General features: G+C 29.9%; 1 protein-coding gene across 5 annotated transcripts in view; it reads right to left on the bottom strand.

Annotated features, from left to right (window-relative positions):
• LOC106637471 (PRL-1 phosphatase) overlaps window positions 1-15,530 on the bottom strand; it is a 410,453-nt gene that overhangs the window by 193,889 nt on the left and 201,034 nt on the right. For 4 of the 5 annotated variants that reach the window (XM_089591085.1, XM_089591084.1, XM_089591088.1 and 1 more), the window contains one exon: window positions 6,661-7,249. In XM_089591085.1, coding sequence (XP_089447211.1) covers window positions 6,661-6,777 — 117 coding nt within the window. In that variant the 5' untranslated portion in view covers window positions 6,778-7,249. The remainder of the gene's footprint in view (window positions 1-6,660; window positions 7,250-15,530) is intronic. The other variant, XM_089591087.1, reaches the window with a different exon arrangement.

Raw genomic sequence — 15,530 nt, 5'->3', positions numbered from 1 at the left:
TTCTTATAAAAATCAAACTCTTTCTACAGTTAATTCGTTTTCGAAGACCGTAAAAACGATAAAAGTAATAACTAACCACTGTTACTAATAAATTGAACAATTTATTGCTGATGATTAGCTTATTTATGACATATCTTGATTAAAATACTGAAATTGAAATGTTCGTGTTCAAGGCGCATGAATTTCAGTGTTAAGATAGTAGAGTATCGATGAATTCAACATATATTTAACTTGTCCTGCATACTTAAAATTTGCTGCTGAGTAAGTGTCCTACCTTATCTACGCCACGTTTTGTCTGTTTTTGCTTATTGCCTGCGGGTACATATACAGACATACATATACAACCTCGATTTGCCAGATATATTTTCCTTATTCATATTATTGATTATTTGTAGGACGATTTTACCTTGAGAGAGTCATCTACCTACTCATTTGTTAATCAAATTATATTTGCATATTTAGGGCTATATGGGGCATGACCCCAAAGCCTTAGAAAACTTATTCTATCTCTCTATCTACCCTTCTTCTTCTTCTTCTTCTAGGGTATCGATGTTCTTTACAAATATCTGCGATTTTGTATGCTACAATAAAAGACATTATATCATTTGCCAACTTATATGATATCCTAGTGATAGGTCATACAAAAAACACCACAAAGTTACCCGGAGGGAAGGGACAGAGCGGGGTCTTGAAGCCACACCCTCCAGAGTCACACATCACACTGTTGGCAACTCTGCTTAATTTTAAGACCACGCCTTCCCCAATTATACATAGTAAAAAATAGGCTTGCAAATAACTGAAGAATATTACCATATTTAGTAAAGGTTAAGCCAGAAGCAATTCAGAACATAAATTCGATTATTTCGAGATACTATAACCGTAGGTTACTAACTTAAAAAAATGGTACATTTTTTTCTTCCTTACAAAGAAGGAAAAGCTATGTAAAAAAATCAGGCATCTAATTAACTGTTTTGCGATGATCTGATTTTTTTTTATGCGATACGTTAGCTTAATCTAATTTTATTTTGTCATTGTGTCGTCAAAATGCGTCTTACAGCCCATTGCTTCTTTTTCCGCCGTTCACCTCTCACCTTCGACGAGAAGAGTGACGCAGTGAGCCGAGCCGCCAAAAAACCGAGGTCTACTGTTACCTCGAGTTACTCTGCTATTTAGTCTATCTTGTAGGGACGAGTCTGCTTGGTTCACTTCAGAGTGAGGCTAATTGTGCTACATGATACACCATAGCGAGGTGAATAATAAGCATATGTGCTTTACAGGTGCTGTCGCTTGTATTTTCACATGCGCTTATTGTTCACCACTCTATAATTAATAATACGCGTTTAGGTGCTTTTCATTTATCATGTCTCAAAAAGAAATATAGTTTTAAAATTTATATTTAATTTTTTCTATTCCTCGGCTTTATGGCACATACATCATAAAATCTTCTGTATTGAATTGTTGCGGATGAGATGATGTAAATTGCCGATAAAAATTATAAATTATTCAGATTACAATTAAGTTGATGATTGCTAGTCTGTATCATAATTCATATTAGATGAATTCAAATAATAAAATTTTTGATTGGTTTTTTTTTTTTTTACCTCAGCTAGCATGCTGTACTCTTGTAACTTAGGCATTTCTTTTAATACGATCGTTTCATTATATGTGATTCTTTATTTCGGTACATGAGAAATCCAATACCCTTAATATGTTGATTTCACGTATTTGTCAAGATATGGACATACTATAAATACCAAAAAATTTGTTACTCTTCATACTTTTCCGGCAGCTTCTTAGCTTGCGATCGCTACCGTTAAGCGACAGAGGTCCATTCCATTTCCTCGTCCTTCCCAATCATATCACTGATTCTACAACCTTATATGAAGATAAAAATAAACATTTTCTGTGCAAATGGTCATATGTGGTTTTGTGTAGGGATTTTATTCTTTGACTATGTGTACGTAAAAGTAATTTTAACAAAATAAATAAAACGTCACAATACATAGGTCTTGTTTTCTTTGTTCTAACGAGTTTTTAGCTAATATTTGTTGGTAATGTTATAAAGCAAAAATACATACTGTTACACGTATGAAAATTAGAGTGCATGCAAATTTTAAGTTAATAGTAGCACAGTCACCAAGGCTGCGTCTGCTTTCTCAAACTGACCTTATCGGACTCTCGCGCGGCTTGATGGAATGTAACTAACTTAATGAAATTGTTGAAAGATAATATTAAAGCAAACATAATCACTAATGGAAATTTTAAAATAAAGTATACATCTCAAGTATAACTATATAAATACTAAATTACACATTTTCACTTTTTTTCTCAAATAACTGATATAAGTTAAGGTTAAGTTCAGACATAACTGATAGTAACATACATTTCCCAGTTAGTTTCAAGTTCTCTGTAGAATCAATATTTTATGTTTGAAAATTGTATATTCAATTCATTTCACCAGTTTATCTAATTTGCGGGAAATTTTTATGGTAAAAAGTGGAAAAATGTTTATAAAGGAACCTTTGTCTATTAGTTAACAGTGATTTATGTTAACTTTAAGTCAATAGACAAACAAGAGATAGAATAACTGAAGTTGAGATATATGGTAGCTGAAAGCTTGGGTATCTCATAAAATACAGAGAGTATTATAACATTGAGCTCTAGATTATAGCTCAAAATATCAACACCCTTGGTAGAAGCTGCATAAAAGCATAAAAGCGTAACCAAGATGAATTTGTTTTTATCTTATAAACACAGAATAGTCAAATAAATTTAGCCAATGCAGTTTTGAATCTATTATTTACATCTATGGCACATGTTCAAAACAAGGTTTAAAATTTTTTTGTTTCAATTTACTTTACAGCAGAATTTTAACAATTACAGTATTTGGAAGGGCATGCCAAGAAACTTCAAAATAAAAGGCTTTTTTTTAATTATACGTATCGTCTACAAATGTAGGGGTAATTTTATTTTTCTAAGGGCACACTATCAAGTTTTTCACGTCCTTTGTAAAAATATATGAACTAGTATAAGCAAATCAATTGGCGACCGATTTAAATTGGGTATGCTAATAAAATGACTAGTCTTTTTTTAGAGTTAATTATCCAACCCATTAACTGGAAGAAAAAATTTCTTTTAAAGTTTCAAAACATTCCAAGCAAAATTGTCTTGAAGTCACAAACAACTTTACTATGATTATTAGAAAAGCCTAGCTATTAGGAAAATTATTTTCAGGTTTTTCACTGAATTTATCACTAGTAACCCTACTAATGTTTGCCTGTTTTTTATTACTTAAGATTTGTTAATTATTATATGGTAATTTTTATTCGTTTAAGCTCTTGTATGTGACTAGACTTAAGTGTATCTAAGAGTTCTACATAAATCTATCTACATAAATTATTACGGTACTAATTAGATTATTTACTTATCAATGGTTCCAAATATGGAGTTATGAACCTTAAAATCAGGGTCACTTAAAAATAGTCACTAGAGAATTTTATTAATATTATAAGTAACATTAAAAATTTAATCAGTGATTCTCTGAATAATTTCATAAGACTTACTTTTTTTACTGCAAGTAAAGTGTACATTTATTATAACTTCAAACCAACCATGAAGTATTTTTCCTGTTGATTAGCTGATAAGCTCTCACTAATAAAATAATAACATACATTAAAATGTGTACGAATTATGTTTGCTTTCGTTTTTGTAAATGTCAGAATGCAAGTTGGAACATAACCTATCACTACGTGCAACTTGAAATTTCCACTTTGATTTCTGTACTTATTGCAAGTACTTTAATAAGATATTGTAACCCATGATTCTGTACATGTTATTTTGTAAGGGAATATAAATTTATGTTCTTGGTACACTGGGATACCTATTATCGTTTTTCATTTGACCATCCAACCCTCATAAAGAAAAAGTTTCCTTTACATTTTTCAACTTTGCATTAGACATGCTTTTTCAACAGCAAAGTCCTAACTTAGGTATGCATTAGAAAAACTCAGCCATTTACTGGAACACAATTTTTTTAATTACGGGAAAATCTCTAATTTTTCAACTCATCCACGTCTTAAATAAAAAAAAATTATCATAGAACACATTTTTTTCAAATATACGTCTTAAATTTCAAATACGTAAAGCAGATAAAAAATTTACATAAATTTTCTATCTGTCAATTTTAAGGATTTTAAGGATTTTCAAATAGCATTTCTTAAACAAGTACAGTTTAAAAAACTTTTCATTCTTAACTTTGTTCAACAATTTTGTCGAAAAGTTTCATGATACATCATTTGAGTGAAACTAATACTTCTTTCTTTGTAGGAAACTAAAAATTGAATTTTACTACACTGTAAAACTGGTTGACATCAAAATAACTAGGGATCCGAAAATAGCAACATAACAAGTGTGTATAGTAGACCAACACAACTGGACAATGGGTGATACGAGCAAAACCAACATAGTCATAGCCAACATCAGGCAGTGTTGGCCACACCACTTAAAGTGAAGAGTCTATTATTACCATAAATAAATGACTTTACTCACAACCAAATACAAAACAAAATTTCTCTAAATGGTTGGAAATAAGCAAATCTATAAAACTTTTGGTTCTTACTTCGATTCATATTTTAAACTTAACACGATTTAATTAAACAGAGAGTTTTAATTCCCAATTAAATTGTAATTTAACGTAGATTCAATTGAGTTATTTAAAACTCTGCACAAATAGTGACTGTAACTGATTTAAAATTTGATAATTGATAATAGACCCATCAAACTTGAATGAATACAATAAGTAAGAAGTCAAAATCAAGTTTTTAGTGGACAGCACCGAACCGTTGGTAGAATAATTAATAAACAAAATACGTATTACTATACATCTTTATTTATTAAAATTTTAAGAGATTGATTTAAATTTATGGACATTTGTGACCTTACATACTTTAGTTTTGACTCCTAACTTCCTAATTGTAAACTAAAAAAATGGTATTTCTTATCTTAAGGAACTCAGTATTTTTCTTATGTCAGATGTATTTACCTATTTTTTAAGTGTACTTTCATATTCTTGATGATATTTTAAATCCTGATAACGAAAACTGTAAAAATTACAGTTGCACTGCTATTTTGAAATTTCGACAGGTAAACTTGGGACTTATTTGAAGACATAACTCAACTGTTTTTGTGTTCAAAGAGCTGCAGAAGAAAAATAGGTGCAAAAAAATTTAATGTATTGTTAACAGTTGTTTATAAATTATTTCTTATTTTTTGCGTAATCATGCTATGTAATCATGTTGCGTAATCATGTGTAATAAAAATTCGAATTTCATTAGTCAATGTACATGAACAGCAGCTTAAAATGTGAATTCCAAATTAAGACTATGCACACGTCTAACCTTTAAGTTGTTAAATCGTTTACCAAATACGTAAATCTATTTATATAAGTTGGTATACTTTCTCTAACGAATATCATAATAAAATTGATGTGTCAGAAAAAAATACAGTTGAAAAAAAATCGTAGCTTCGAATTTAAAGTCTAACATCTCTAGACTTTAAACATACTTGAAAATCGTGTTTGAGACACGGCTTAAAAGTTTTCTGTTTTAATTGACTTAACAACAAAATTTTCATGCTTAAAGTATTTACAAGAGCGTGCCTAGAAAATTTTTAGTGAGAGGCTTTTTCCGTTATTGGTATCGTTTACAAAAGTATAGATAATTTGATTATTATAAAAGAGCACACTATCTAGATTTTCATGTCCTTTTTTCAAAAGTTTAAGTTAGTAAATTTAAGCCATTTGATGACTACTTTATTACGGGCTGTCATAATACAATAATTTTTGTGGATTTTACTAATAAAATCTTCATAAAAAAGTAGTGTACTAATATTACCCACACAACACTATGTACTATTATTGTTTATCATGTGCGTAAATAATGAGAAATTATTATGAAATTTCAATGCTAAAACTAAATATGAAATACTTTGGCAAGAACTTAAATTTAAAAAAAATGAAGGTTTAGTGGATTTGCTCAAATATACAAAACTAACCTTTTGATTGAAGCATATAAAGGTGCATATCTCTAACTGACAGTATTACAAAAACTATAATATAAGTTTTCTGTAATACTCATAAATTTACATAAAATATACCTAATGTATTGAAAATGTATACGAAATATGAAGGAAAATAATTTTATTTTACCCATCAGAAATTAAGCTCACAAATATCCTGTACTTAGTTGCACAGCGGCCAAAATGTCGTCTGATTATCAAATTTGCCTTCTATTACTACTAAGCAAATTAAATAATTTTTAAAAAGCTAAAAAAACACCTAATAATTCTGAGAAAGACTAATAACTATTAAATAATGCTAATGCATTTTTCGAAAGTTTTTAAAAATATTCGGAAAATATGTTGGAAAATATTCATACTTGTAAAGTATACTAATTTAACGTTTCACTTTGTATTTTTAAATTACAAACAAGGTTTGTTAAGGTTGTTTACTACAATTGAAAAAAAACTTTGACATACTCTTCTAGAAATCAATACGTTATAATTTACTAGTAACCATTTGATTGGTAATAATTGATTAACAGTATTGAAAATAAAGTCATGTTAGTGAAATGCATGAAAGTTTATAAATTACATAGTACTTACTAAAATAAAAGTATGGATAGTTTGATCGCTGGGCCGATCAGTAATAAGAAACTTCATGTTTTTATATTCTATCTGAGCAGGCGCTGGCCTTATTTCCTTAATCCTCATGTCACTCATTTTTGAAGAATAGCGACAAGTAGAAAATAATTGGGTTTGGTTACTCCACTGTCAAACTTGTTCAATCTTACAGAAGTACTTGACACGTCTGCAAACCGATCGAAATATCTGAACTCCAATTTTATGTTTTTCTTTATATAAACTTTTTCTGGAAAAAAAAGGAGACAAGAAAAGTAAATACTATAATGCTTTAGCTGTCGATTCCCTGATTGTTTGGTCTCTTGTGATATTTAAGTCCTTGATATTTTTTTTGACCATAAAACTAATTTCCAAAAAATTTTTAATGCTGAGATCAGTCTTAAAAAGTATTGGTCATAATGTCAGAAATAATTCATTAAGTGAGTCGAAATTTTCTGATTTTATCGAACATCCTCTGAGCCATGGTGCTGCCCATTAATATCCACGATAAGCACTCGTTTTCAGATGAAAATACTTCTTGAATCTAAATATTATCAATACACTGTTAACAAATCTAAAATAGTAAAATAATAGTATTTTAAATTATTATAAGAGAATAATAAGTTAAGTGAATCATTATATCGATTATCGTCAACTATCGTACACTACACAAGGATAGAAAAATGTGAATGCGTAAGTCTGAGTTTGTATACTGATTGACTTTCATCCCTGCATGCTCTATGTACCTCCTTCTTACAACAATTTATATTTGTGCTTGCGTATGTATATTTTGACATAAATAAGATTAATAATAAAGATACTATTTATAATGATACGAATACTTATAATAAAGTGATTGCAAGTTTTAAAACAAAAGTTGAGCTATAATCGAAAAATATTTTTATTTAAGTTCAGCGTTAATTGTATTTTATTATCTTTCAGTAATCATAATTTTGAAGCCGATCAATGATTATGTATACTTTAAAATTTTAAACAATACATCAGGAGAAATTTAGATATCATACCAAAATACAATACTGTATAATATTAGTTTTTAAACGTATAACTCAGAGCTCATGCCAAAATTCTCTGTTTCTAGAAAGCTAACAAACTTTGCCGGAAACTTTAATCAAGTTGTATTATAAGACTATTTTAAAATGAAATAATTATCCAAAATAATAGAGTCAAGATCATAGACTAGGAGAATGTAATTTGTAAATTAAACTGTTGTTTGATATATTTAACCCCTTTGAACATGCACAATAGAAATGTTAGATAAACATAGACTACAGTCCAAAAAAAGTAGTATATATATATATATGTATATATATATATATATATATATATATATATATATATATATATATATATATATTTATTTACAATAAGACAAGCAGCCCCCCGCTTTGAAACTTAAATTTACTTTTTAAATTCAATCATTTGATTAAGTTTAAGTAATTATTAAAAATATGTGTAATAAATAAAGTTTGGGGGGTTGGCACGCGGAACACGCAGAAGGCAAACCCCCTAGTATTATAAAATAATCGTTGACCTTTAAAGGCCGTTGATTTGCAGTTCCTCCCATTTAATCTATAAACAGGGCTATTTTCAGAGCTGTAAGGATTCAGAGCTCACAAAAAATTGATCATTGAAGTATTTTTTTCTCTTATCTCACTACTTCATTACCAGAGCAACAAAGTCCTGAAGCTTAATCTTTACGTCATTTATCGCAACATAAATACAAATACATATTCTACCTATTTAAAAATCTGAAAGATTCAAGAGATTACTATGAGGGTTATAGTGAAAAGCTGATCTTTCACTAAATAAATTCTTTCATCATTTTCTTAACGCCTAAAATTGTATTATTCAGATGCATTCGAAGTTTTCTTTCTAATTTAACTTCTGTGACTAAGTCTTTCTTGACTGAAGTTTCCAGCAACCGTGACTGCCTGGATACCTCAAGGTTTGAAGCTTTGGAGCTAGTTGTAGAGCTCTTTCCCAACGTCTCCTGGTATAACGTCGAAGACGGTGTCTAAGGCGCCTTTTTTTGGACTCAGTTTTTTTGGTGATCTAAGGTGGAAAGGTTGGTTCGTGATGCTTACCCGTTGGCAACTGTTCCGTTGGCTCAAGTTTATTATTTTTCTTCACAGCTGTTAAGTTCTCCCAGCGCAGACCTTAGAGAGAATCAGTGATTCCTGGTTAAATGCTTGAAATTAAGAGGGTAATATAGGGTCGTCGGTCACCGGGGTTCCCAGCCTTGCGACAAAAAACTCTGCTCATGACGTTTGCCAGTCAATGACTTTTGGTTTAATAGTGGCTAGCTTCATACAGTCTTTGATCTCCAGAAATCGTAGTAAAAATGTATTAGTTTGCAAGGTAATTTAAACTTAGGTGGCGCTCAAAAGAACCCATGAGATGGATGGTTAAGTAGGAGACGTGAATACTTATAATGGCCCCGAAAAGGGCCGGTGGCGAAACTATTAGCTATTTCTTATTATTATTCTTGATGATGAAGAGCCAGCTGCAGGTAGCTTGGCGCATATCCTTTGAGTCTCTGTGTATGGAGACCGTATATAAGGGAGATATGCCGCTGACCAAAGAATATCTGGTCTCCAGGTCGTTTCCTAGATAATTAAACGTTCAATGGTAGTCAGGAAAGTGGGCCTGTAGAATACCGTCTCTGTAGGTATGCCATTGGGACGACCACTAAGGAGGTCGTTGTGGCTGTCTGTACTCTTCAGGGCTGTCTTCCTTGGCTCATATTTTAAGTAGAAAATTCTCTGACGGCACCAGGTTAGATGGTTCAACGGCCACAAAGGTTTCAAGTGCTGGGGGAGGTTGTGCTCTGGCTGGAAATGTTTCCTGGTATTCCACCGGAGACGTTGACATTCGGATTGCCTGTTTTTCCGTGGCACTCGTTTATATTGGTGATCGGGGGTAAAAACTGATTTATTTCGCTTGCCCATGAAAGAAGAGTGTCATCGGTAGCCGGGATGCCTAGCTTCACAGCAGACTCCTCTGTTCTTGGTGTAGTGCCAATGATCGACTGCGATGATTTTCTACATGATGGGGTATCTAATAACCACTCGTCACTATCTTAGGTTGCGGGTGGCTTCAATTTTACCTTGGCGCCCCCTAGCGGATTCGCCTGAACTGAAGCGCAAAGTTAGCTTATTTTAGCAAAACTTTGAGCTTATTTATTGCTATTGTTATCAACTTTTTCAAGAAAAAAGCTATGCGAAAACTATCTCGGAATAATGAAGAATCAGTATGCGAAATTTCAGCAAAAACGGTTTAGTAGTTTTCGTGGTAAGCGATTACAACGGTTTTAGCGACTTTGCATCATATATTAGTAATATAAGAGTATACTTATAAGAACATCAACAAATAAGAAAATTAAAATTATTTCATAAAGCATACTTCCATGTCATTTAAGTAGTAGTACTATAGCACGTTAGGTTTTTGAATTCTTGAAAACTTTTGGGTACGGCTATGACATTCCTAAATCAGACTGATTTTTACTGATATAATTTTTTCAATCTTGTCCATAAAATATAGCTAATTCATAGATTCACAGAAAAATGCTATAAGACCACAAGAATATTTGAAAAAATTTATCATTAAAATTGAAGTGTATATAAAGTGTAATTTTGCTATAATGTATACAGTTAACTTGAAGACTTAATCGTAAAGATTTCAACTATTGCTAGTCTTATTTTGAAAATTTTAATTCATACCTTGTCTACTATACATATTAGTAATTTTTTAATCATAAATATTTTTGAAAATTATTTCAACTTTCTATCGACAATAACATTTCTTCTGTTATAATATTTAAAGTTCAAGTATACAGTTTAAAAACTACTAAATTAAAAAAATCGTTGTTTATGAGTATAGACATCAATACTTTACCCCAAAAACCTAAGAAAACAAAAAAAATGGAAGGCAGTCTAAAGATACTTTAAGTTTTTTACCTTTTTAATACAGTTTACAAGTTTTTATATTTCTTGACGTTATAAATTAAAAAAATACACGTTCCTTGCAACAAGAAGAGTTATCAGTGATTGTTTCTAAATGACGGAATAACATCAAGCCGGAATAAATTAATTGTATAAGTTGATTGACACTATCATATGACTTAAACTTTTCTTTGAATTTCATCAAAATATTATTGTTAAAAAAAAAGTACGTATCGTGTGGAAATTGTTGTTACAATATTATTTGTTTAGAACTTTTTATTGATTTAACAGTAAAATTCTAAGTTCTACACTTTATGCTGAAAGATTAACGCAACAATTTTTTTGCATGCATATGTAATAATAATAATAAGCAATACGGTGAACTTTTTTCGTAATATAAAAAAAATTATTAACGATTAAATGTTACCAAGGTTTAATAGATATATTGTGTAGTGCATCAAATAATTGAAAAAATTTTGAAAATAATAAAGTAGGAAACATTTTTATTTTACCATCGAAATACATTGGTGGTCCAAGACATATGCAAAAACATTACCAAGATGCTATGGCAATTATGCAAAAGTTCGGGAAACCTGATTTATTTATTATTCTTACGTGTAACTCAAAATGGAAAGAAATAAAGCAAGTTTTAAAAAAATTTTCGAAAGGTATCACTCCTTATAACATAGCAAATAGTATTGTTACATTATTTCATATAAAACTAGAATCCATATTAGATGATATAAGTAAGAAAAATATTTTTGGAAAAGTTATTTCTTACATACACACAATTGAATTTTAGAAAAGAGGACAACCCCATGCTCACATTATTGTTACATTGCATCCTAACAATAAATTATTCACTACGATAGATATTGACAACTACATTTCAGCATACATTCCACTTAATTCATACATAAAAAAATTAGTTATTGAACATTTGCCTCATGAACCTCACAATAAATATAGTCCTTCTTTTACCAGCCATCAAAATGTTTGAGTAAAAAACTTTAAAAAAAAGTTTACTGACTGTATCATTTAAAAAAATGGTTATCCAGAGTAAAGAGGAAATGATAATAGATGTGATACTCAAGTATACGTTTTAAAAAATAGAAAAAAAAAAAATTCCAGTTGATTATTCCATGATAGTACCCTGCAATAAAACTTTGTTGTACAAATATAACTGTCATATTAATGTTGAATATTGCGCATCTATTCAAAGTATAAACTATATTTTTAATGATACTTATAAAGAAGAAGAAAGAGCATTAAGTCAAATAGCAAAAACACATTTAAACGCTTATGAAAATAATGAAGAAATATCAGAATGTGTGGAGGTTGCAGGTCACTATTTAAGCATTATGAAAGCGGCACACAGTGGGCGAATTTGGTTTTTTTTACTCAAAACCTAATATCTCGCGAACATTGATAGATAGATAAGTTTTTTTTTTTTTATTATCTTTCTTTATTGATAGAGATTAAAGGAAAACTATAGAGGAGACAAAAAAATTTGAACCTAACCTACGAATTTGTCGTAATCGTCGATTTTTCGCAATTTCAGGTCTATTTTTTCTTATTTAGCTATAATTAGAATAAATTTCGGCTAATTTGACACTTAATTCGTTTTTTGTGTGTTCTGGGCAATACCTACTTGATGCTAACGTATTAATTAAATTATGTATTAGTAAATATGTACAAATATATATGTAAATATCTATTTTATGTGCATTTAGTAATAATTATCAGTGTAAATGATAAATAATTAACTTGTAATGATAATAAAAATATCGAATTACTTGGTATCAGAAGTGGCAAAACGCAGAGACATACGGTAATAGTTATTCTTAATAATTTGTATGTATATATGTGTGTATGTATTCATGTATGTATGTATGAATGCTTTGCCATCAAATATCCGAAATCACAGTTTCTCATACGACTTTATTAAATATTATTTTGAAATAGCTGGCAGGACACGATACATTGATACATATATATAGATTTATGCTAATATACGGAGCGTTTTATATATATACATATACATATAAACTTTTACTTTGGATAATTTGGTTTAGAACACAGCAAGTTTAGCGAGTATGGCTTCACACATACAGACAAACTTTAGTGAACATACATAATCAAATTTATTCCTTTCTGAAATGTGTATATATATATATGTATATATATAAAACGCTCTATATATTAGCATACATTTATATATATGTATCAATGTATCGTGTCCTGCCAGCTATTTCAAAATAATAAAATTTAATAAAGTCGTATGAGAAACTGTGATTTCGGATATTTGATGGCAAAGCATTCATATATACATACATGGATACATACACATATATATACATACAAATTATTAAGAATAACTATTACCGTATGTCTCTGCGTTTTGCCACTTCTGATACCAAGTAAGTCGATATTTTTATTATCATTACAAGTTAATTATTAATCATTTACATTGATAATTATTACTAAATGCACATAAAATAGATATATACATATATATTTGTACATATTTACTAATATATAATTTAATTGATACGTTAGCATCAAGTAGGTATTGCCCAGAACACACAAAAAACGAATTAAGTGTCAAATTAGCCGAAATTTATTCTAATTATAGCTAAATAAGAAAAAATAGACCTGAAATCGCGAAAAATCGACGATTACGACAAATTCGTAGGTTAGGTTCAAATTTTTCTGTCTCCTCTATAGTTTTCCTTTAATCTCTATCAATAAAGAAAGATAATAAAATAAAAAATAACTTATCTATCTATCAATGTTCGCGAGATATTAGGTTTTGAGTAAAAAAAACCAAATTCGCCCACTGTGCGGCATGGCAGTTGCAGAAATTTCCTCTTTGTGGACGAAGTCATTGGATGTTTAACTAGCTAGTGCAGGTTGCAAATAAACAAAAAAAAGTATTTCAAGAAAATGTGTTCAAAGGTATAGAAAACTTAAAGACAGCTTTGAAAGCTTGGTTCAAATTAAATAGAAAATATAGTTTTGCAAGAAAAATGCACTATATTAATGTTTCAGAATACTACTGTTTCAATTCAATAACAAAAACGTGAGTGAAACGGAAAAGCGTTCGAAATAGTTGAACAATAGATTGACTTAACAAAGTATCCCTTAAAGACTCGGAGCATTTTTTTTAAACTACTTGTAGATCACATTAATGGAGCAGAATCTTTTGAAATGTTGAAAACAGTTGACGGTATACTTTATAGTATATTTAAAGATGCTGCTAGTGCTTTAGGTTTAGTGGAAAACGATTCCCAATTATATATTTTTGAAAAAGCGTGTAACCATATGCTGCCATGCCAATTGAGAAGATTTTTTGCGTGGTTTTTGATGTCTGAAGATATTTGTGGCAAAAACTTATGGTAAAAATTTAAACAATTTTGAAGATTTTAAAAAAGATAAAGAAAATAATGCTTTATTACAGCCTTATTTATTCTTCAAATTTAAAGAAAAATCATGGAAGGATTATGGACCACCAGAACTAAATTTATAAATAATTTATCAATCTAAAGATAATACAGCAAATGCACCAGTTATGAATTTAGAAACACATTATACAATATTTTTGTAAAGCTCAATAGTAATAAGGAAAAAAATTTCAATGAAATAATTGTGAGTGCAACAAAATACTATTTTATCGATGGTCCAGGGAGTCCTATAAAAACATTTTTGTACAAAACTGAAGGGTTTTGGGTGAGGAAATAAGGAGACGACTAAACAGATTTTAACTCGTAACTTGATTTATTTAACTGACTTTACAAAGACTAACTGACGACCGACTATAACTGACTTTCTAAATGCAGAGACTTATAAAATGCAAAGGAGGGCTAAATGTTACGTGTGCACTTGACTACGGTCAAATCAGAACTGGACGCACACCTGACTGGAGCTGTACGTGCCGCTCCTCTAACACAAACACACATACGCTCGCGCAGACGCGCATGCCTAGAGCCTATCGATATAGTCGTGCACTTTAACAAAAACATTTATTCATTATTTTTTGGTAATAAAAAAAACAGTTATATCTATGGCTTATACTGAAATAGCTTCAATTTTGTTACTTAAAAGACAAGTCAAAGAACATCTCAATTACCGTCAGATATGACAAACATTGAAAGTTTTTTTTAAGAATATGAATCTGATAAAAGAAAATTACGTAAAATAGATGTAGTTGTTTGGAATGAAGCTTTAATGATCCCTAAAAAAGTTTTGGAAATTGTCGACAAAACCTTAAAAGCCTTAAGTCATAACGACTTGCCATTTGGTGGTAAATTATCAACTTTAGGAGGCAATTTCATGCAAATACTTGTAGTAGTACAGCATGGGTGTAAAACCTCAATAATTAACGATACTATGAAATACTTATTCTAATGGAAAAACTTCAAATTTTTAAATCAACAAACAACATGTGTTGCATAAATAAAGAATTTGCTTCTTTGTTGATAAAAATTGGGAGTGGAACAACAAAATTGTTTAATATTACCGAGAAATGGAAGATTGATAACATTCGTAAAAAAATTTACGAAGATCAAGATAGAATAAATGATGACCTTAGCAAGGTGATTTTAACAACTAAAAATAAATTATCTTACATCTTCAACAATAAAATTTTAAGTTTAATTGAAAGAATCGAACATACGTATTACACTATTGATTACGCAAAATATAAAGGTAGCGATCGCACAGATGGTAATATAAATTTAAATTTTTCAATCAAAACTCTCAATAATAATACATCAAGGCTTACCGCCACATATTCCAAAAAGTGGGTGCAATTGTTATGTTAGTGAGAAACTCAAGTATATTTGATGGTTTGTGCAATGGAATTAAACGTCACATAACTAAATCATTCAAAAT

This window comes from Copidosoma floridanum, unplaced genomic scaffold (assembly GCF_036245765.1).
Source record: "Copidosoma floridanum isolate Cflo_tuat_1 unplaced genomic scaffold, Cflo_Japanese_pri ptg000013l, whole genome shotgun sequence".
NCBI classification, from domain to species: domain Eukaryota; kingdom Metazoa; phylum Arthropoda; class Insecta; order Hymenoptera; family Encyrtidae; genus Copidosoma; species Copidosoma floridanum.
Note: the sequence above shows the minus strand (reverse complement) of the source record. Positions and strands in the feature narration are given on the sequence as shown.